Source organism: Ictalurus furcatus, chromosome 13 (assembly GCF_023375685.1).
Source record: "Ictalurus furcatus strain D&B chromosome 13, Billie_1.0, whole genome shotgun sequence".
NCBI lineage: Eukaryota > Metazoa > Chordata > Actinopteri > Siluriformes > Ictaluridae > Ictalurus > Ictalurus furcatus.
In genome coordinates, this window is record NC_071267.1 from 20,000,107 (window position 1) to 20,025,363 (window position 25,257).

General features: G+C 39.9%; 1 protein-coding gene across 1 annotated transcript; it reads right to left on the bottom strand.

The window, feature by feature from the left end:
• Window positions 1-5,388: 5,388 nt before the first annotated feature.
• On the bottom strand, window positions 5,389-25,257 carry socs5a (suppressor of cytokine signaling 5a). Its single transcript, XM_053639957.1, has 2 exons — window positions 24,858-25,257; window positions 5,389-11,032 (listed from the first exon to the last, which is right to left on the bottom strand). The coding sequence occupies exon 2, from the start codon at window positions 11,011-11,013 to the stop codon at window positions 9,451-9,453; it is 1,563 nt and encodes a 520-aa protein (XP_053495932.1). The 5' UTR covers window positions 11,014-11,032; window positions 24,858-25,257; the 3' UTR covers window positions 5,389-9,450.

Below are 25,257 nucleotides of genomic sequence, written 5' to 3' on the forward strand. Positions count from 1 at the left end.
TGGCATAACAGTCCTTGTGTGGAGTCCGCTTTTGTCACCAGCATTGTACACTCCTGTTTTCCTGCCTCAGATATGTTTGGACTTGTGGACTGAATGGGTTAGTCTAGTTAGAAATTCTATTCTAGAGATGAAATCCTGTTTTCCTCATTTATTGGCAACCTGACACATATCTGGAGTGGCTAGAATGTCTGATGGATAGGTTTACTGCATGATGTTGCCTGCTACTCCACAACAAACATTCCTGTCACTAAGAGGTGTTGGGGTATCACAAATACCCAGGCAGACATGCTGAAGAGCAGTCAGCATGCAACATGATTCTGTCCCTCCCAGTTTCCACGAAAGACAAGGAGAGAGACAGATACATTGAAAGCATACCATAGTAGCTGAGGGGGTGCAGACATAGAATGCAACTGTTGTAGCAAGTTATATCGAATGCATGACCTGCCATCCCCATGATATCAGACATGATCTCAGACATTTTTGTTTTTTGTTTTAGCATAAATTACACGATAATTTTAAGGGGTGAAGCATTTTTTCCAGCCTCTCCACTCTGTACTGGTCTGAATAAAGGTCAGAGATGGTCAGTATGTTCTGAGTCAGCAAGTAAAAGGACTCAAGACGCGTAGTATTCGGAAACTCTATAAAGTACCACCAGGGGGCAGTGTGGGGTGTTACAGGCCAGCCCTGTTATTATGAATAGTGATACAATCTTAGGAGTATTGCTGACATGTTTCTCAAAGTGTATGATGGATAGCCAGATATTTTTAAATGATGTCATGATGGTGGTTATGTGTATAGTGTATACCACTATACTTGTACACAATATGTGTTACTGACTGACCAGTTGAATCAAAAGGGTTTAATCTAAAGGTCAATAATGTAGCTCAAAAACAAGTATAAATATTGTGAATGTCAATCTAACTACAGTTCAGGAAATAAAAGCTCTAATGGCTACACATATCCAGTCACATCCATAAATATTTGGACATTGAAAAAGTTATTGTTTTAACTGTCTACCACAGTATATTGGAGTAATTAAATAATGACTATATAAATAAATACCCCCCCGCCTTTTAGGTGACCAAATGTAATTGGAAAATTGATCATTATTTGATTTACATGTAAGCAGATAATAGGTCTACAGTTGATTTCAAGTGTGACATTTTCTATTAGGAATCTGTGTCTGTTAACTCTCAATATGAAGTACAAAGAGCTGTCACTGCCAGGGAAGCAAGCCATCATTCAGCTGAGGAAAAAAAAACCAACTAAACTAAAAAACCCAGCAAGGAGCTAGCATAAACACTGGGTGCGGCCAAATTAGCTATTTGGTACATTATTAAAAAGAAATAATGCACCGCTGAGCTCAGGAACACCAAAAGGCTCAGTAGACCATGGAAAAAAAAAAAAAAAAACTGTTGTGGATGACAGAAGAATTTATTTCCTGGTCAAGAAAAACCCTTCACAACAGTTGGCCAGATGAAGAACACCCCCTGGAGGTAGGCACATCTGTATCAAAGTCAAGAATCAAGAGAAGCCTTCACCAAAATAAATACAGAGGGTTTACCACAAGATGTAAACGATTGGTAACCCTTACAAACAGGCAGACCAGCCAAAAAACGTCTAACAAAAAACATGCAGTACAGTTCTGTAACAACGTCCTATGGACAGATGAGACAAAGATCAACCAGAATGATGGAAAGAGAAGAATAGAAGAGAAGGGAAGAGAAGAAACTGTTCATGATCTGAAGCATACTGCCTCACCTTAAAACATGACCATGTATGGCTGCCAATAGAACTGGTCCCCTTGTATTTGTTGATGATGTGACTGCTGATGTGATGTCTGAAGTGAACAGTGCTATATTATCTGCTCAGATTCAACCAAATGCTTCAAAACCCATTGGGTGGCACTTCACAGTGCAGATGGACAATGACTTTTGTATACTTTGAAAGCAACCCAAGACAACCCAATCCAACTGAGCATGCATTTCACTTGCTGAAGGAAAAACCGAAGAGAAAATACCACAAGAACAAGCTAGAACTGAAGACAGTTGCAGCAAAGGCCTGGCAGAGCATCTCCAGGGAGGAAGCCCAGTATCTGGGGATGTCTATGGGATCCAGACTTCAGGCAGTCATTTACTGCAAAGGATTTGCAACCAAATATTAAAAATGATCATTTCATTAATGATTGTTAGTTTGTCCCAACTATTTTTGGGGACCCACCTATGAAAAAGTGATATCATTCCTGCACTGTTCAACTGATCTAGATGTCAATAGCCTCAAATTCAATATGAAAGTCTGCACTTTGAGAACAGCTAAAATAATTGCTATCTAATATCTTATATCTAATAGTTTGGATTAAAACTTGAGTTTCAATTAAAGACACATTTTTGGTTATTCAGCTCCAGCTCCATTCTTGAGGTTTGGATAATTGTTTTTCTCTACATTCATCATAGATCCTACCATGCATTGTCTTAAGTGAAAGTAAGAGTCATAGCAGTACAATAGATAAATAGAATAGACAAGGACCACAGTTAAGGCACCTGATTAAATCTATTAGTTTCTTAGTACATTATAGGACTGCACTTTCATTTTGAGTTCACTGTATTCAGTATAGTTTAAAGGTCACATTCTGTCTAAGAGAGAGTATGAAAAAGAAAAGGAGGAAAAATAGACAAAGAGACAGTGAGAACAAATAAGATTGAGTGAATGAGAGAGAGAGAGAAATCAGCAGAGTCATTTCCACAGCACAGATTCCTGGGTATATATAGCCAGGAACAGTGTCTTCAGGGGTGCTCCACCCTAAGCCCGGCTGTATGGAGCCCCTGCTGCTCCAGATACACACTTCCTGCCTGCTGAAGCCAGGACACGGTCGGTTGGAGTAGGACAGAGGACAGAGTGGTCCTGAGAGTGGTGCTAACTGTGTTCTGCATTTCAGTGCTGCATTCGGTTGTATGAATAACTGCGGAAAAAATTATTAGACATGTCAAACTGTATTAACTGAGTTCTGGCATGGTTTCTAGCAAAATATATAGTCTGAAAAGTGTCAATACCAAAGTTCCATCTTGATGTGTCTGATCATATATACTGTTACAAATTTGTAGACCCCTCCAGCTTGTGCACCTCCATTTTATCATTCTCTGTCAATGCTAAGCTTCAATTATTCAGAGGCCTCCAGCAGATCACTTGAAACCCATAACCCACTTTCTATTTATACCTGACTTCAAAGAAGCACACAGTAAAATGGGGGAATCCAAGCCAACCTGGACCTAGGCCAACACCTACTCCCCAGGCCCTGGCTGCTGGAGGCTTCAGTCTAGACTCTCAACTGTCCTCCTCATTAGGGGGAAAGGGGAAGATGAGGGCATGTAAGGACATCTACATTAATCCAGATAAGTTTGAAATCCATACTGAGACAATGTTTTTGTACAGCAAAAAACTGAGCTTTTCGAAAACGCTCTTCTAAGTGGATATATTTGAAAACATTGTTTTAACGTTGTAGTGTGGACCGAGAAAATGGAGATATTCAAAAACAATTACGTATTTTTAGTCATGTGACCCATTTAACTCAAAACAAACAAGCTGGTGGACAATGAGGTACTGCAGTTGTTGTGCCTGCTATCCAGTTTGATAGTTTTGTTAAAGATTAATGTCACTTTGTACAACCTTCAAATGGCATTTTTAAATAAACGCCTGAAGGAAATGATGCGGGTGAAAGATTCCCATGTTTTCATGTATGCACGTTATCGGTATGTAAGCATTTTCAGTGACCAACTTAATCTCCATCAACTGCATCTGTAATATGTGTGATGGCCGCAAACAGTAATTCTGACATTTCCCTGTCCTGAAAAAAATACGTTTTCAGTCATTTTCTCAGCTGAGGGAAATGTGTTAAAATCCTTGCCTGTGGTAATCACATTTACAGTGCTGTGAAAAAGTATTTGCTTTCTGCTTCTGTTTTTGTGTATCTCTCATACTAACCAGTTTTAGATCTTCAAACTAAATACAACATAAAACAAAGGCATACTGAGTAAACACATAATAGGTTTTTTTTTTAATTGAATAAAAAAAAAAGTGATCTTTTAACCAATGTGAAAAACTAACTGCTCCCTAAAATCTGGTTGTGCCACCCTTAGCAGCAATAACAGCAACCAACCGCTTCAGAGATCAGACTTTCACTTACTTCTAGGACTAGGACTTACTCCTATGCTTTGGATCACTGTCTTGCTGCATAATTCAGTTGTGTTGAGTTTCAACTGATGGACTGAAGACCAGACATTCTCCTTTAGGATTTTCTGGTAGAGATCAGAATTTGCCTACGCCATCACACTGCCACCACCATGCTTCACCATAGGTTAGATGTTCTTTTTATGGAATTCTGGGTTTGGTTTACACCAGATATAACGGGACACCTGTCTTCCAAACAGTTTCACTTTCGAATCATCAGTACACTGAACATTCTCCCAAAAGGTTTGAGGATCATCAAGGTGTGTTTGGGCAAAAATCAGTCGAGCCTTAATGTTCTTCTGGGTACGCAGTGGTTTTCACCTCACCACTCTTCCATGGATGCCATTTTTCCCCAGTGTCTTTCTGATAGTCTAGTCATGAACAGTGACCTTTATTGATGCGAGAGAGGCCTGTAGGTCCTTCGATGTTGTCCTTGGGTCTTTTGTGACTTCCTGGATGACTTGTTGATGTGCGGAATTTTGGAAGGTCGACCACTTCTGGGTAGGTTCACTACTGTGCCAAGCTTTTCCATTTGGAGATAATGGCTCTCACTGTGGTTCTTTGGAGTCCCAGAGACTTTGAAATAGCTGTGTAACCTTTCCCAGACTGATGTATTTCAATCACCTTCTTCCTCATCATTTCTGGAATTTCTTTCAATCTTGGCATAGTGTGTTACTGGGTAAGACCTTTTAACCAATTTTATGCTGTTGAAAAAGTTCTATTTAATTGCTGATGTGATTGAACAGGGTTTGCAGTAATCAGGCCTGGTTGCATCTATTCCAGCTGAACCCCATTATGAATGCAGTTTCATAGATTTGGGGAATTAATAACAACGGGGGAAAATACATTTTCTCACAGGCCCAGCTGGTTTTGCTTCAATAAATAACATTATCATTTAAAAACTGTATTTTTTGTTTACTCAGGTTGCCTTTGTTTTATCTTAGATTTTGTTTTAATTTCTGAAACAATTAGCATAATTCTAGTCTCTATAGTACTATATTTATATACTATAGTATAAACTATACACAAAAATAGAAGAAAACCAGGGCGAATACGTTTTTCACAGCACTGTACTCTATAGTGGTCCTGTAAAAAAAAAATGCTAGAAAATTCCATTAACCTTTAATAAACCATCGTTGAAAGATTGTGGAGCCAAAATAAGACAGGAAAGAAACAGTTGACATTGTATAACAGTTTTATTATCTTTTTTAATATTAAGACAATGAAGCATAAGCCAAGAGCACCACGTGTGTTACTGGGTGTTACAGCTAGCTACTGGTGGGAGAGGATGACTTGGTGCCCCCTTTGCCCCCCCCCCCCCCAACAGCATACTGTAACTGAAGTCAAAAAAATAATACAAACAGAGCAACTTAGTAACATAGCCAGGAAGCAAAGTTCATTAACTGTACACAAGAGACAGACAGAGAGAAAGAGTCCGAGATATAAAGACAGAGAGAAGACACTGACAAAGAAAAGAGTGAGTGATTACACTGTACAGTACAATCCTTGGGCAGTGTAAAAAATATATATATTAAAAACAACAAGGATGGTGAGAAAGTGTGATATACCTGTGACTCCAGAGATTTCACGAAGGGTCAATGAACAAATGCTTTGAGGGGCTTTATTTTTTTGCAGTCAGATCAATAAGGTGGTGGCAGACACTGGGCAGGAAAATCTCTATTACTTCCAATCACTGTCAAGTGCTGTTACCATGGCACCCAGGCCACACCCCCCACCTTCACTGCTCAACCCTTCTTCCCCTCAACTAAATGTGCATATACAGCATTAAAGTGACGAGTTGTATTCATGATGTTCAAGATCCATTGCCTTACGATAAAGGACTTATGTAAATAACTCAAATATACGTCAGACAGATGACCAGTCATTCATTTAATTCACTTTTTAAGCATTACTACACTCAACCTTCCTATATTATATGTACAGAAACATGCCAGATAACATTGAACAGGAAACAATTTCTCCTATAATAAGTGTGCAAGATTACTCATGAAATGGCTTGCCACGTTCTCCCTTAAGGAGAAAACTGTGGTGTTATCAAGTCAAAGAAGTATCTTTTATTCTGGCTACTTGTGCCCACATGCTTGGGGCCATAAGACTAAACTCTTATTTTAATTCATAAAATGCTAACTCTGTTCACATACAATTCAGAATCAAGTAAACAACCAGCCTCTAAATATCAGCGCCAACATCCAGGTCTTTTTCATCTCACTGTAAGTCTCTTGGTGGCCTCAGAGAATGCAGACCACTCCGTGCAGTTTCTCTTGTTCTAAGCAGAAAGGCACGGAGTCAGACACCAGACGGCCTAAAAACATAAACATTAAACACTGTACCATTAAACAGTGAGCAGGTGCAGGATGAGCATCAAGGAAAAAAGTCTAGGCTTGCACAGAACCTGGTAGGATGCAAGCTTTTTCTTTTTTTCCCCCCTCTACACAATCCGTATAGCCTCTTTGTCCACTTTTAACACACATACATACCTACACGCTCACTATCCAATTCTAAAACTTTCATATACATACTTTTGGACTATATGGTGGGACACTGAGCTTCTCTTTAGTTGCAAGTTGTCAATACTTCAGATACTATGTCGACATATCTGAAATAAATATCTCCAGAGTTAACATGGTAGTTTGAAGAAGAGAAAGGCACTTTCGCATGTCATACTACAGAAAGCCCATGAGCACCTTTTGGGTCTCAAAATAGGGTCCTCTGTATCTGAAATGTTTAACCTGTAAATATTAACTGTACTTACTCAGAGAGGAAGATGCAGTAAGCCTATCACTTCTCTAGTCAATGGATTCATTTGGATCTGCTACAGTCAAAACCAAAACCTTTGGTCACTTTAATAGATACTTTATATCATACACATTTATGACACATTGTACCAGTTTATTCAATTTCTTTTTTTTTCCCTACACATGAACTGGACAATCCCCATTTCAAATGGAGAATTTTCCCTTCCAACACCTCACCACTAGTCATTTTGTTACAACTGCTAATATTAAAAATATTTAAAATCTGTATCAATATACTTTTATCCTGTACATCTTTCTAATAAAACTAGGGAGGGAGAGAATGGAAGTACACCATGGAGCCAACACCCCATCACACTCCACAAGCCCTCATCCAACTTCATCATCTACTGCCCTGATAAATGTACACACATATCAAGTTACTGAGAGTGCCCTTGGAACCAGGCCAAGCATGACACACCTTTACAGCCAGGCAATGAGAGGGACAACCAGCCTTCTCAAGACCCCATTGTTCTCAGGTGAGCCTGTGGCCTGCCCCACTGCCACCATTCCAGATGAGGCAGTACAAGTCGGGGAATCTTGCAAACATGCCAGTCGTCAAACCAAATAATTCACTGACACATGGGACTTGACATATAGCCCTCTACGAATAGAAACCTCCCATTGTGTGGGATAACATGAGATGGGATCATATGGGAAGATGTCTTGATCACGGTTGACAGGGGGGCAGTGTTGTGCATCAGGAGCAGGTAGAGACGATTAACACTTTATCTCAGTGCCAGGAGTCTGAACTTAACCAGGCAATAGCAGATGACTAGATCTACCTGATTATTCACAGCACATAGGGACAAAATAAAGAAACAAATATACACCTACAACAGATTCACGAGGAGATCAGTCCACTCCCCATCATTCTCTTTGCTGATGCGTCATGCTGTAAGCACAAATATTGATATGCTAGAAATGTATTCCAACCATTAGGAGGAAACGTTCATATTGAATGTGTATTAGTCGTGAAAAGTCGAATAACTGACAGCTATGGATCTACGTAGGCTCAACTGGACCTTGGAGACTATGAGAACTATTATATAGAATAAATTTGAAACAGTTATGTCATTCCATGCAATGGGACTGACAAGATCACCAAGATGTAGACCTCTAGTGCAATGTGGATCAGACAAGGTGAGCTTATAGAGTCTGTGTGTTTTTGTGTCTATCAATATATAAATGTGTTTATGCTTAACAATGGTCCCAGTGTTGCAGGATTATATATTGCCTCTGCTGCTCCCACTAACATAAGCACAGTTGAGTTAAATGCTCTTTAACACACCTCTTCTCCCACGGCTCGGACAGTCCATTTCACAATTTAAAGAAAAAAGAAAAGAAAGAAAAAAAAAGAATTACAATGATCACCACTTCCTGTGCAATTAGTGGTAGGAATTAATGATTACAAAACATATTGATAGCAATGGAACTTTCACACAGAGTGACTATGTCTTTAGAAATCCAGGCACACTCGCATCACGTAACACACAATTGACACTGTAGCCACATTATGCATCATCAACATCACTTCGTGGAAGTGAAAAGAAGCAGAATGTCAGAGACCTTCTGTCGAACCTTCTAGAACAGCAGTCTGAACACATAGTACTAAACAAAGTCCATCTTCCACAGACTTTCCGCTCTTGTTGTCTGTGAATACTATAGACCCAAAGTCTGTTTCCTTGCTCTTAGATGCCTGCTCAACTCTTCCCAACAGGGTGAGCACAGAATGTAACCTTGGGACCACTAACAGAGCACCATGAATGCAAAGATTGATAGGTAAACATAACTTGATCACAGCTCCGCACATGGCACACCATCTTGCCAAAATCATCCATGATATGATCTTAAAAGTTGTTTTTTATTATTATTTCCAATGCATTTTTAAATATGGAGGTGAAGGGCTGAATTTTGTGTTAGTATATGAAAAAGAATAAAAGTAGTGTAAAGATAAAAGCAAGCAGCTAATCAGTGAGACAATGGAGGTGTATGAGTGCATTCTTTAGAAGTAGACTCCTCTACTTCGAAGCAATGCAAAAAGATGCTGGGAAATGTGGGGTGGGAAGGTAAAAGGCCCCCACTGTTTCAGTCCACATTGATGTGTCTACTGGAGGCTGCTTTAGCTGTATATGTATTTGTTTTGAGTAATAATAAACAAACTAACAAACAAACAAAAAAAAAAGCCCCAGAAGCTTATATACTGGGTTTCAGGTTCAGGCCCCTACATTGACTACCCTTCACCTCAAAAGCCTTTTCCTACAAAAATAACTTTTCCTCCAAACTTTTCCTGAAAAGTGCTGAATGGACTGTTCCTCAGGGAGAGCGCTCCATCCCTTGTTGCTCGGTACACAGTGTAACCCCCTCCCACACCGAAACCCCTTTTTTCGTTTATTACGAGTAGTGCTCTGTTTCACTTGGCCTTGAGCAGCTCTCGCTCCAGCCAGCGCACCCGCACCCTTTGCTTGTAATGATACTCCCTGAGGTAGTCTTGCAGCACTGGGGGTAAAGGTAGTGCTGCAATGCTGTCGTAGGTGGTCCCACGGCAGATGACGGCCCGAGCCAGGGTCTGCAGGCCAAATGGAGAAGTCCGGTGAAGGGGCAAAGTGAGCAGAGGCTCGAAGAACATGCAGGCGCTGGGGTCCTTGTAGTGCTCCAGCAGTGCTGTGACTGTGGCTGCATGGAACACACAGGGGTCGTGGGCATCAAAGCTGAAGTTGTGGTTCCACTGTTCAATACGTGCATGCAACGAGCGACCATAACGACGAAAACTAACGGAAAACAGATAGTCCTCCTGGGCAGAGTCGCGCAGCAGAAAGGTGCCCTCAGGCCGGCCGTCGAGCAGTGCTTCAGCCTCGTACCGGTCCATTACACCCCAGTAGCAAGGTAGAGCTGTGATCTGCATCAGGTCTGGCACTAGGCAGTGTATGTAGTCAATCTGTGTGTGCACTTTCCAGGGCCCTGGCTGCTTTCCGCCCAGGAGGCCCTCTGCTGAATTATGGCGCTGCTTGGGACGGCGGGCCTGCAAACAAAGAGTGGTGGTGTCATCATCTTCAGAGTCACAGTCGGCTGCCGTGGCTCCCCGGCTCTCACCCAAGGCCTCCCCTGTCCCAGGAGCTAGTTTAGGTCCCAGCTTGTAGACTGTAGCCAATGGAGCTGTAATAGTCTCTACGGTGTGTATCTGAGCATCAGGAGGTGGATCCACTCCCTCTTCTATACTGAGCCTTCGTCGTTCACGTAGACGTTCTTCCTCATCCTCTGGGGATGCACAAGCAGCATTAGGGGAGTCCGTGGAGCAATCCACTGCTGTAGCTGTAACAGGGGCTGTATGCTGTTTGATGAGGTGCCATTTACGAGCAAGATCAGAGCCAGGAGGGAAGGGGCATGTTTCCAGCATTAGCTCGGTGATCTGGATCTTGCGCTTGGGCACCCGTGAGTGGGTGCCGCGTGATGACAGACGCAGAGGGAGGCACAGGCCCATTGTTTCATGGAGCTGCTGGCGCAGTGAGCGTGGTAGTCCTGGGTCTGGTTCATCCCTGCTGCTATTTGCTAGGTGTCTCCGGCGGGAGCGGCCACTCCGTCGGTCTGCGGTCTCCAGGGAACTCTGTGCCTTGGTAGAGCATGAGTGCCTCTTCTTGCCACTCCAAGGTGCGTGACGTGAATAGGAGTCTCTGCGGGCACCCAGGGGAGGGCACCCATCTTCACTGTCCTGCTCAACTGTGATCTCCAGTATCTGAGGCACATCTGCCACGCAGTTATGACCCCGATGTATGGCGCTGCCATTAACCCTCCGTGACACTACAGGATGTGTCGACAGGTTGGCGAGTTCCGGTGTGCTCTCTCCCTGGGTCTGGTCCACACTCTGACAAAACGTATGTGTCTGAGGTTGCGTTTCCCCACGGGAACTTCCATCTTGGTGGAGCAGAGACTGACATCCCCTCTTTAGGTTGCTCCACACCTTGCCTACCTTCTCCATGAGGTGGGGGCACCTGAACCTGATAAGACACACAAAGAAAACAACACCACTGATTTAGTATTTATAAGTGCATAATCACCAACGTCTATACAAACAGGTTGTCAAAGGAACTAAAGGACTGCATATGAAGCAACTGAACAAGAAGAGACTGCTGAGTATTTTGTGAGTTTTAGGGACTGGGCTAGGGCAAGACTGTTAAGTAGCTGAGTGATTAAAATGTTGCCAGGCAGAGTTGCAGGGACCCAAGGCCAGTGCTAAAAATGAAGCCATGGACATGCTCCCAGTCGACCTGCTGCCATGGGCTGAGTTACAATGCCGGTCTGAGCCTGTCTCTCACTGACCAGGCATAGTACACAGCACCAATAAACTAATGAAACGTGATTCTACATCTGAATTTAATGCAACTAATTTGACTCTAAAATGGCACACTGACATGACAATTATGACAATGCTTCAGCATGACAGATCGCAGCAGTTTCTGATCTCCATCAGCTGGGACTACATGGTGAACATGAACAGATCTTGAACAGACGTTTTGCAAGCTTCAGATACTCGAGTGGTAATAATCTGGTAAATCAGGTAAATCTTTCTTCATTCTGTTTGCACCATCATCTTACTTCAGGTCCACGGTAAGGTTACTTGATATATGAGTCAAAAACAACAACAACAAAATAATAAAATAATAAAGTTGTGCCATTGCTGAGTGATCTTAAAGGCTGAGCTTGGATTCTTCCAAGTGCAAAATGATACATGGACTGATGAAGGCACAACCGAAGTGGTGCTGGGATACATAGTCCTCTATGCATGGAGACTTTTGGGACACCCTGTAGTATCGTGTATTAATAGTAATATAACATCTCATTTAACACTGGCACTAATTGTACATATCTAAGAGTAAGCAGTAGTACAAACCAACCTTAAAATCTAACTATTCAATAATGTACCTTAAAGCATATTACATGGCAACGTCCATGAATTATTCAGTAATTGCAGTGACTTTAATACAAATGTTGCTCACATTCACAAAGGCCATACTGTTCAGGTTTTTTCCACTTACAACACAGAGATGGTAGTCCACATGCAATGGAATATGTATGTAAATGTACATCTAATGTGTGTGTAAAACCTGTATGCTTTGTGCATCAAAATCTGGCTTCCCAATTTAAACTGCTTATGCACCAGCGTTCTGCAATCACTCCAATTAAACTGGGCTTTAAAAGAATAAAGAGAAAAGTATTCGCAAAAGTACAACATTTCAACATAGTCCATAATCCTGACTATAATGCTGGGTGGTCATGTTGATTTTGGGAAGCACCAAAAGAATAGGAAAAGTTCTGCTAAATAGAAGGAGAAGCCAATTCAAGGTTTCAAAAGTAAAAAAAGACCAGTTTGTATTGTATATGCAATAAAAAAACAGGGAGCTAGTGTAGGCCACTAAACAGCTGGACATTTTAACCCACTTAGACAAGAACACAAAGCATGGTCATAAATCCATGCTCACATATGATTCTGAGTCAAAGGCATATTCTAATGTCAGGTAAATTCAGCACTCAAATACAGTAAGTCAGGACATAAATAAATAAATAAATTAATATATGTAGGATTTTGTTTATATAAGACCATGGCAGCTGGATTTGATGCAATTTCACTGTGAAACTGAGAAAAGCGAATCAAGTTTACAACCCACTCCTGATGGAAGACAGCAGTAAGTAAGGCCTTGGAGCAGGTCTGTGTATAATAAATTGTTTTGAGAAGAAAAAAAAAAAAGGTTTTGAAACACGATCCCCATAAAACTTGCTGCAATTATATCACTTAACCATCTCATATTACTGCAATCCTACCCATACAGTACCATTCTCCTATGTGCATATGGTGTGGCAGCAAAGCACACAGAGTTTCCAGAGAACACCATTTTTAAACAAAAGTCCTTGAAGCTAATGGAGGTGTGATGATCTTCTAGCTAAATATCAATGAAGGCTGTTAAATGGCATTAGCAGCCAAGCTAACTAGGTATCTGCTATCTGACACTTAGCAACAGGTATTAGAATTAGCTGAATCTTTTGTCAGTTTCTGGACCGAAAACAATTATTTTATGTGTATATATTTTGTTAACATTATGAATATGGCTTAAAAATATCAAAGCAGTTTGTGTTACCTAGATAGCTAGCATTAGTGCAGAACATTGCAGAAGTGAAGTGTGTGCTCTAAGGCAATATGCACTTCAGCCTCAGTCTGACTATGTAATTTTAATGAGTCTTTCTTGGTCACATATACATTACAGCACAGTGAAATTCTTTTTCTTCGCATACCCCAGCATGTTATCTGTTGTTACCCAGATGAGGATGGGTTCCCTTCTGAGTCTGGTTCCTCTCAAGGTTTCTTCCTCTTAACATCTTTGGGAGTTTTTCCTTGCCACTGTCACCACCAGCTTGCTCAATTGGGATAAATTCGCACTTTTAAAATCTCTATACCTTGTTTATATGTTTCTGTAAAGCTGCTTTGAGACAATGTCTATTGTAAAAAGCGCTATACAAATAAAATTGAATTGAATTGAATTGAATGTTAGGAGGCTGGGGTCAGAGCGGAGGGTCAGCCATGATACGGCGCCCCTGGAGCAGAGAGGGTTAAAGCCTTGCTCAATGGCCCAAAAGTGGCAGCTTAGCAGTACTGGGGTCTGAGCCCCCGACCTTCCAATCAGTAACCCAGGGCCTTAACAGTCAAGTCACAATAAAAATTGAAATAATATAAATCAAAGCACAGTTTAGAAGACCAGTATAATCTACTTTTATGCAACATTATTTCAAGATGTTTGCTGTATATAAAAAAAAGAAGAAGAAAAGAACGGGCCAAAAGACCACCTGCAAATTCTTAGTATATTTTCAACTGGTTTAAGCCTTACTCAAATGAAAAAAATTTAAACAGTTAAAAAACTGATTTGTATTGAATAATTACCAACTGAATAAAATCATACATGCACCTGTGATAAATGATTAAATGGCCTACTAGGTAGTAACTGTGTATCTGGGGGGACTAACACATAATCTGTGCTAATCCTTGACACACTGATTTTGAAAACAGATTTGGAAAAGGAGAACTATACAGCTTGTGAAAAACTAATATTAGCTAAATAATTTCATTTTACTTTACCTTTACTTATTCTACAAATAATAAGTAACAGTTTAGCAAAAAAATATTCTGACTTACCAAATATATTCTGTAGTGTTGGCTACAAATAAATAAGAAAAGACAGAAGACAGCTTAAATTCTTCATTAAGTGATCACCCATTGAAAACTGGATCCTACTGCACTTGCTGAGGTCTATGTTTGGCTGTAATTTTCTTTCCAGCCATGTTCTTGTACATCATTTCTTCAAGTGAAACACACATGCACTCTAATTTAAAACACAAGCAGATAGAGAACAGGTGGATCCTAAAATGAATCCCATGTGAAAAGACAATACTCTGCTTAGGGATGCAGTCAGTGATGAATCATGTTCAATATTACTAAAAGTTTCCAGCCATGATGTTTTCCTTCTCCCTGCATGCGGCACCAAGCTGGCTCTTGATTGGTTACCTTAGCGTGGCAGGGGACAGGACAGCACCCGAAGGACAAACAAAATATATTTGGCCCAAAAAGTGGCGCAAGTTGGCACACCGGCAAATGGTGCCAACACTGGGCAATTCAAAGTACCAACTATTTCACATGTATGTGCCTGGCCTTCTCTTTAGCATTTATAGCAATATAGCCTCACAAGCCAGACCTTTAGCAAGTTGCTGGAGAGTCTGGTATGTTTTGTCCATAAATGTGGCTCAGAACTACAGCAATCTGACTGTCACGGCAGATGAACAATGAACTTTTCCCATAGCCTGCCAGCAAACACAAGATTATCTTGTTTACACACCAACTGCTTTAAACAAAACCATTAAAATACTTTTAAAGATTTTGTTTTGAAATTGCGTCAGTGTCCAAATGGTGTCCCATTAAAAACTGAAATTGCTTCACAGTGTCCAAATAGTGTCCCATTAAAAACCAGTGCTATAATTACAGGTCGAATGTCTATGAGAATACTATGGATTGTTTATTTAAAATTAGTATAGGTCATCTGAGTTTGCTAGTGTCTGCAATTGATATGTAACAAAGATATGGCCACTATATGGCCATAAGTTTGTAGACACCTGACCCATCTGTCTTATTCATCATCCCATTCCAGATTTAGTCCCCCTTTGCTGTTATAATAACCTCCACTCTTCTGCAAAGGCTTTGAACTAGCTTTTGGAGTGTGGATCTGGGGATTTGTCCATTCAGCCACAAGAGCATTAGTGAGGTCGGGCACTGATGTTGGTGGTGATCCAGAGGCCGGCTGGGGTGCAATTCGCATTCCAGTTCATTCCAGAGGTGTTCAGTGGTGCTGACTTCCGGGTTCTGTGCAGGCCACTCCAGGTCTTCCACACCAACCTTGGCAAACCATGTCTTCATGGAGCTCGCTTTGTGCACAGGGGCACGGTCATGCTGGAACAGGTTTGGGCCCCTTAGTTCCAGTGAAGAGAAATTGTAATTATACAGCATACATAGTCAAACTAGACCAGTGGTTCTCAACTGGTTTTGCTTCAGGACCCAAATTTTATGTTGAACATCAAGCCGTGGCCCAGCACTACACTACACTAAGAAATGCATATTAATTTTGCATATTCATGTTATTAATACTATTAATAATTGTCCATTGCATAAGCCTAATAAAGTTGCATAGTTGAAAATGCATATTAATTTTGCATATTCATGTTATTAATACTATTAATAATTGTCCATTGCATAGTCCTAATAAAGTTGAACAATAATAATTTATTACCAGAGATAACATGAAATGAATCTTGTTATAAACTTGATTTGAAAAGTTGTACCTCAAGTATTTGGAATGTATTTGGAACAATGGAAAATAGTTTATTGATCAGTTTATTGAATGCAATGCATATGATTAATCAAGTGCTAAATTAATTATTCACATGACATTAATATGAAAATGGGTCCCAATGTTAGTGCATGAACATAATCCTGAGTAGGTGCGATTTACCTAGCCTAACAAATAAAAACAAATATTGAATTACAAACTGTACACTCAATATGAGAAATGCACAACCATTACATGCATTAACATAACTATGAGATGAACAAGAACAGAGCTGAGATCGTAGCCTTTGTAAGTCAATGGGAAACTCGAGGGCGTGATTTCATTTTGATAAGTGTCTGTGTCAAAGTCTGTGTTGATTCGTCTAGTTGGAGTGCATAATAGTAATTTGCCTTAATGCGTGTTACCGTCTGCTGCTTTATGTCCTCGGATATACCTTGCATTCTCCTCCGTATGGTGTCGTTGGAGATCAGGGTTCTTTTCAACTGATTTGTGTCAGATATGCTTCAAAATGCGATGAGCGAGTTTGTACACAATGCACGAAGTGTTTGCTCCTGAACAGTGCACACGTTTTTGATAATGTTTTGAGTTGTGTCCAGATCCTGTTGCTTTCTTTTGAAAACCTCAAGAGGCTTGGCTTGATGGCTTGAGTGTTTTGTCTCTAAATACCTTTTGAATTTCGATGGTTTCATGCTTTCCACAGCCAATAACTCACAGCACAAACACACTGCGGTCTGCACAAACCATGCTTGTCTTCTGTGCAAGTAAAGCCATATTTTTCATAACCCGGGTCTTATTTTCATTTACCTTGCATGGGTTTTACCACTCTTTTTGAAGAGGAGAGAAATTCCTGCTGGGATATGTTTTTTGTCAGCATCAATTGTTTAAAGATGAATTAGTGCCAAAACTAACAGAATTTGACTGGATGCACAACATAACCCATTTTTTTACTGGCTAAAAGGACAGCAATGGGGAACATTCCTTTTTAATCTTTATTATTATTTTTTTTAAAAACTTTTTTGAAACAATAATTTGTTTTATTGCCATATTTGTCCACAGTTTTCCATTTTGTTATGTTTTAGCATTTGCATTTAGCAATGTTTTTCTTTATCTTCACAGCAGTCCATGACTAAATCATAAAGGGTTAAGAATCCACCAGTTAAGAAACACTGTTCTAGACAATTGTCTGCTTCCAAATTTGTGGCAACAGTTTGGGGAAGGTCCACATATTGGTGTGATGGTGAGGTGTATACAAACGTTTGGCAATATAGTGCAGATGGATGGATGGACTTTATTGAACCCCAAAGGTTTTTTTAATAGAAAGTTTCAAATAAACATTCCACGATCATGTCATTCAGTGAAACAGTATACTTTATAGGCATTTTATTTTTAATCTCTTTAGCTGTTTTTGTATTTCCTTCTGTATGTTTTGTAAAGGAAATAAGACTTACCATTGCCAGGTCTTTTGAATTAATACTAGGAGTTGAATTCGACTGTGTAAAACACCCAGTTTTGGATAAGGTCAGAATTCTTGCTATTATAACTTAATTAACGAGTTAACACACAAAAAAAGGAATATGAAGAGCTGCACAACCATACAGCCTTAGAGCTAGACTTCTGACAGAACATGGCTAGATTTAGAACGTGCACAATGTAATTGTAACTTATACATGGATTGACATTTGATAGCTGGCGACTGGATCACATTTTCTGGAGAAAATAAATAACTCTGAAATTGCCTTCCTCTCCTATCATATAACAGGATATTGAAAGGGTTGCATTTTGACATCACCTTGCAGCAGCAACATTGTAGAAGGTCTTGATGCCTGAGAACAAGAGCCCTTGTCCCACCTCCATAGTTTGGATACACCGGGACAGCCTTTGCACGAATTTTGGCACCAAATCACAAAACACTAGGCCATTAACACTAGGCTTGGGTTTCTGATACCAAGAACATCAGAGCAGCCACTTCCTGGTAGTGCAGGTCCTCTTCACCCCCACCGTTGCTCATCTACACCTGATACTGCAGCCAAACTCTACACCGCACACCTCCAACACCCCGCTACAGCAGCACATGGAACAAGCCATTTGGCCTCGTTCTGTCTCCGTGTTCATCCGTTAGAATAGTCCACAAAGACCAAAAATATCCAGAAGAATGACTTCGAAAAAATATTTTAACACTATATAAAACTATACTATATTTTTATCACATTTTTAACACTCGGCATCACTGTGAGGTTCACCACAAAGACAAACGACATCCGTACAGGCTTCGATAAAAGTACGACATCCATAAAGATATTAAACATATCACAAAATCGATTTCCATCCATCACAACCTCGATTTAACAGCAAAGAACGAGGGGTTTTCTTTTTTGTAAAGTCTCAACATAAGCAGAAGTCTTTGGAATGAGAAATAATCAGTAACAGACACATTCAAGTGCAAGCCCAGGCTTTGGTCTTCTGTTAATGTAATAGTTATGTATATAGAGCAACTGTTTCAAAGTGAACAACGCGGTCTGAATGTGTGACAAGAAAATAAATTGAAAAAAAAAACAACAGAGAATGTTGACACTTTGCACACTGAGCTACTAAGCTCTTCATGAAAGGATCATTCGTTTGCTCACCCCCTTCAACGGCCAAACAGAGTACTGCTTTGAGTTAAATCTCTCCACAACCATGAACATCCATGGCTAAGTACACCAAATGGAGTCTTAGAAACAGTTGATATTAACAGCCACATCCAAGATAAGTATTACATCCATACAGAATAGATAAAAACAAGAACTTTAATGCCTAAGTGACACTATGTGTTTAGTCCCACAATGGGTTCTGATCATTCTTACTACTTGATTCACAGTCCAATTTACAATGGATACATTAGCACTAGGAGTGGGTGATATGGCAAAGATCAATTTTAAATTTCCATTTAGTAACTTTATTCAGTATAATAGCATAGACAATGTGTAAAAAGAGTGTATTATTGTGTTATTATATCACTATATCAATATATCATTATACTGCCCTGCCCTATGTATAGCACACTTATAAATACTGCTTAATTTACTACACATGCAAGCTACACGTCACCTGAAATGGCACTCAACACAACCATGAAGCTTTCAGATAGACTGAGAGAACATGGCTGAAACGACTCACAAGCCTTGATAAGCAGTATGTACAGGATTTCGTGGAGGTTTTTTTTGGTGATTGTTGCGGCCAAAAAATGCTTGAATTTTTTTGAAAATGCAGCTTTTCTCAAAATTTGTCATGCAGCTCGCGGTGTTTTGTGCCTTTTTTTTTGTGGAAAACTACATGAATTGGAGAAATCCCAATTGCACAAAACTATCTTTCGCAGTCATGTTTGTTGGTAAATGAGACCTTTCAGCTGCATCCATGTTCGACGCACGTGAATCGAAGAGGGCTTTGCTCAGATCTGCGGAAAAATGCTCTGTAATTTTGAAAAAAATTGCACGTTGCGGAGTTTGTTCGATTTTGTGCCAATTTCTGCGATTGCAAAATCGTGAAATCCTGGAGGGACTGAATAAAAACAGTCACAGGTAAAAGCTTCCATCTTCCTTCCCCATGAACTACACATAGTCCAAATGTAGACCACTGAAGGACAAGAGTAACATGTCCATGGTAAGGCTGATTTACAACAAACGTGTTTCTAAACATTTGTCTGATTCACCTCACACGAAAACAGATACGCTTCCATTTTAACCAACGTTTAAATCCATGCTCAAATATACACGTCCATGTGAAGCTTCACATAAGATGCATTCAACATCCTACACTTTCTATACATGTAAGTTAATAGAAAATTATATGCATTTACTTTACACTAACCTGCTTTTGTATTATGTTTTGGATTGTTGTACTTATTATTATATCGTTTTACAGTATATTGCCTATTGTTTTCCAGGTTATGAATCCTTGCAGATGCATTAGGTGCACTTTATTGCTTTTTGTTGCTGTGGATAAAAGCATCTTAAAATCCATATGCTCATTAGTAACCAGAATGAAGGCAAATGTTCTGTTTATTCACTGTCCCACTGTCCTGATCTCTGTTGTAGTTACAGCTGACCAACTTCGACTGTCCAACCCAACCAGATCCACTGACTTGATTGTATGCAAGGGCATTACTTAATTTGGACAAACATGAGCGTAAAGTCATACAGTTACACCCGTCATGGATTCAAGGTTAGAGGAGATTACCCACAGGAGGTAATTAGCAAGGAGGCTGCAGAAGTACTTACACTGCATTGATATGGCCAAACTAGAGGAAATCTTCTCCAAGCCATCAAGGTAGAAAGCCTTAGGCTGGATAAATAACCCAAAACCTTTCAGAAATCATACAAACACTAGCCCACAGGAGTAAAAGCACCTACACACCAAATAGGAGTGTTATATTCTTTCCCTTATCTAATTGTCTACACAAAGTGAAAGCTTTAAGAGGAAATAATTCTCAGACTTGTTATTGCCCATTATCCTTTCATCATGGAAGAGTAAAAGAACGATTGCAGTGGTCAACTGGGGGTCATTCTTGGTTTTTAGTTACCGAAGAGGCTGTTGTTTCCACTTCTAACTGCTGGTTACATTATGCACATTTTAAGAATAAGGGATGTAAGAAATGTTAAGAACGTGCCAAAATAGATGAGACTAGCTACCCAATTAATGCTGAACGACTTCGTAATTACTATGTCATAAGTGGGAAATAAGTGCAGCACTTGTTATGTGTTTATTAAAAAAATGCATTTTAAAAATTGTAATTAAAGCCCTATTTAGATGGGATTAAATTTACTTGAGGGTAATTTACTATTTTACAGGTGTGCCCCTGCGATTTTATTATTATTTATTATTATTATTATTTTATAATTGTGTTTTTCTCAGGCATTCTTGGAGAAGTTTTTTTAGTCAGCGGTTGTCTGATAATTGTACTCCTGTCCGGATACACGTATCCTTGACTTTCTATACAGACGTCGCCTCACACTGGAAAAAAGATTTGACTTTTGACTCAGTAGTTTGACTGCTGCTACTTAACATATTTAGTCTCATGGGGCACGTATCAGTGACCCTCACCCAGACATTAAACAAAAGAGATGCTTCTCATATACTTTGCGGTTGTTGTTTTATTGTATTTTCAACTTTGGTTCACCCAAAAGTGAAATAGGAGCACGTCTCTTCTCTACTGCAGTACCTCTCCGACTGCTTGGACGCCAGGTTGTGTACAAAGACGTGATCATATGACCACGTGACGCAAACATCTCTTTGTTCGTAAATACAAAATACAACAAGCTAGAAACTCTCTCCTCCTGTGTTTTGTTTTTGTTGTCCGGATTCGAGATTTTTATCATTGAGGTGACGCGTATACAACTGATTACCGATGTCACCTTGATAAAGTAATCCACTCCGAATACAGTTTAAGAATGCACGGAAGGAATGCAACTAAAATTCTCTCTTGCAATATTGTATATAAAAACAAATCCAAATATCCTCCTAGACTGCTATTTGAACATCAGGGATCTGGAAGCACTTTGAAACACAGATGTGGAACAGAAATGTACCCTGGCCAAAGTAAATCAGGGAACCTTGTGAAAATGCCTGGACTAGAGAATGAGGCATTGTGAAGCTCTGACCAAATCTAATTCAACGTTTGCCTTCTAAATGCATTACGGTGAACTTGGACCATTCGGGAGCCACATTGTACCAACCATGCTCTTAAACTGAATGATTTATTCATTGTAAAAAAAAAAAATTAATAATAATAAGACACATCAGAGAGAATGCTTAATGAACAGAACTTTTTATGAGGAAAATATATTTCTTCAAACTGGTAATACCTGCACAGGTTTTAGATAAGATAAAAACTTTATTGTTCCCACAATGGGGAAATTCCCTAGGTCCCGAGTGTTTTTTTGTTGGTCTTCGTGATGCTTACACGAGCTTTACAACTGGTGGAGAAGCAGACAGATTTTCAGAGTTTAACTTTGTTCTTTGTCGTATAATCATCTCCCATGTAACAAGGGTATATGTATGTGGAATGACCTATTGACTCCAGACACCAAGGATAAGCAGAAAGAGATGAGAAATTAAGGTGCTTCACTGTTTAAATTAGGGATGTACTGATTTGATAGTCAGATAGGTCAAGTATTGATACTTGAGATAGTGCTGCCTTGAAATAATGGATCAAATTTGACAATTTGTATGGTTGCATCAATAGAGGGGTATGCATTAATAGAGGGTATGCATTGATGCCACTTTCCTGCCTGAACACGCCCCCCGATGGCCAGATTGAGGGGAAAAACATCCAGCAAAATGGCTGGTTTTATTAGGGGCAGCTGAGAAAATGCTAGAATAACTAATGATTATCAGCTTAAATTAAAGGCAGTTGGACTCGACAGTGACCCTTACAACTTCCCCAAGAACCTGTGGTCCATGGTACCTGATTTCAACGCCAGGGAAATACACTAAGTACAGCCTGAAGGCATACAAAAGCCTCGACGCTTGGTCCTACTTCAAGGCGGGATTTGTTGGAGAAATTAAAGTGACAAGATGAATTAAAGCATCTTCCTAGCATCTTGTTAGCAACAAACAGCAGCAACCAGCTCTGCTGGCAAACGCTGGCTAGCCTGATAAAAAAATATCTAGACAAGTCTAGGTGTATGAAAATAACAGCTCTAATCCAGTGTACTGTTCTTGACAATCAGTCACTACTGAACATTTGGTTATTAACAATGAGGGTTTCTGCGGTAATGAAGACAATAATATGTACTTTACTTACAGCTGTACAGAGGGGATTTTATTTATAAAGCGCTTTTAACATTGGACATTGTTACAGATATCTGAATATAGATATAGATTTACCCCTAACCAGCAAGCCAGAGGCGATGATGGCAAGGAAAAACTTCCTGAGACAACATGAGGAAGAAACCCTGAGAAGAACCAGACTCAAAAGGGAACCCATCCATCCTGGTGGCATCAGACAGCAAGAATAGCAAGAATGCACTTTATTTGAAATCAACTAGCTAACTTTATAATGAGCAATTCAAGCTTAGTCCAAGTGCATGAACATACACTTCATGGCCACCATGCAAAACAAGGAAATATAAACGGAGCTCAATAAAATGTTCCATGATGCCTCTGATAATACTGCTTAATACTAAGCAGGCCATTCATGTCTGTATCAGCATTTGTATAGACAAAAAAACAAAAACATGTTCTCGTATTTGGTCTCGGAAAAAAAAAAAAAAAGTCACTGATGGACCCATAACTATTTCTGATAGGATCCATATCGTGGCTGTTCATGATGTTGATAATCATGCACAGGATACAGGTTGCTTTTAACTTTAAGCGCACCATCATCACACTTCTAGTCTCTCGCATAACTAAGCAACGGAAACCTGAACAGTCTTTTCAGTTGCCGCAAGCATGTCAGTATCTGCCTACTCAGAACCCTGATAACTGTATAGTTTTAGAGCTTCAAACGAAATACAACATAGAACAAAGGCATCCTGAGTAAACATATAATAAAGTTTATATTTATTTATTTTTTAATTGGAAAAAAAAAAGGCAAAAAAAAAGCTATCCATCACCCATCACCAATTCGAAAAACTAAATGCCCCCTTAAACTTAAAATCTGCTTGTGCCACCTTTAAATTCAACCAATCGCTTCTGATAACTGGAGATCAGTCTTTCACTTACTTCTAGGACTAGTATTTAATCCTATGCTTTGGATCATCCTAAAGGAGAATGTCTGGTCTTCAGTCCGTAAACTGAAACTCAAGCGCAACTGGATTATGCAGCAAGACAAAGATCCAAGGCATAGGAGTAAGTCCTAGTCCTAGAAATAAGTGAAAGACTGATCTCCAGTTATCAGAAGCGTTTGGCTGCAGTTCATATTTTAATTTTAGTGTGTAATTAGTTTTTCACATTGGCGATAGGTGTTGGATAACTTTCTTTGCTTCAATAAAAAATTTTTTTTAAAAACGGCATTGTGTGTTTACTCAGGTTGCCTTTGTTTTATGTCGTAAGATCCAAAACGATTTAGTAATGAGATATACACAAAAACAGAAGAAACCGTATGCTTTTTTCACAGCACCGTGTATATATAAAGTGCATCTGGTGCCTTCCTCATTTACACAAACCCAATCAGTATACTGACACCATTTATTTACACTACTTTTTAATCAATGTTAATATTTCACACCATATACAACTTATTCATGTCTGTAAATCACAGCATCCAGTTGATCTGGTAATTCTGGTGATCTGGTAATTATAGTTACACGTATGCCAGATGTGATTGTAGACTAAGGTTTTCTGGTACAGATGTGTGCTGCTGTGAAGACTGAACACAGAGGACAAGAGCAGAGCAGAATGAAGAAACATGGATGCTTACTGCATATTATACACCAGGACCCTTGGGGGGGGATGGGTCTCGCAGGCCTTATTTTAACTTTTATCAGTGCATGCTTTCGAGGTAGTTTATATTATACAATCTGTGTGAACACACACACACACACACACACACACACACACACACACACATATTACTGTATAGCTTGTGATGGGTTGATTAGGAGCCTTTAGGAAGACTTACATGATACATGCAGAGAAAAAACATGACCCATCATTAGGATGTCCAATTCTGCACACTGCATTTGGTTTAAAGGAATCCTAAACTTAAATATGTGTAATGTAGAGGATGTGTTTATTTTCAGCTCAATGCTGGACTTGTAATTTTACAGAATATACAGTAGGAAAGTATCAGGTTGAGCTTTCATCCCACTATGGTGGTTACAGTTGAACCGGCTCCCGACCTGAGCTCAGGGGCCTACCAACTAAAAACTCTTTAAACAGGCCTTGAAACAACATGCTCCCGAACTGCAAAGAAAAAAAAATCTGTACTCTGTGAAATTATAGTCGACGACAAACGCACCTGCAGTCCTGTTGTCCTCGTTTACTCTTTTCTCGACGGGTTTTCTTTGTTTGCGACAAAAACGCGACCAAGAAAAGTCGGATACATTTTCCCCGTGTCGGAACAAGTCGGCGGATAAAACACAGACACGTCCAGCCTCATGAGCAACATCTTAACCAGGAACAGGCTACGAGTGCACACGTCGATCGAGACATCGACATTTTTAGGACTCTTTTGTTTTTTAAAAGGAAAAACTAGTCCTAAATCCCTCTTCCCTCTGCCGTCCTCGCTCCCTGACGGCCGATATGGTGGCAGCAGGAGAGAAGAGGGGGCGGAGAGGAGAGACTATGACTGACAGCTAGTCTATCCAATCACAGGCCGCTCGAGATGCACAACTTCCGATAGAGGATTTCCCACCTGC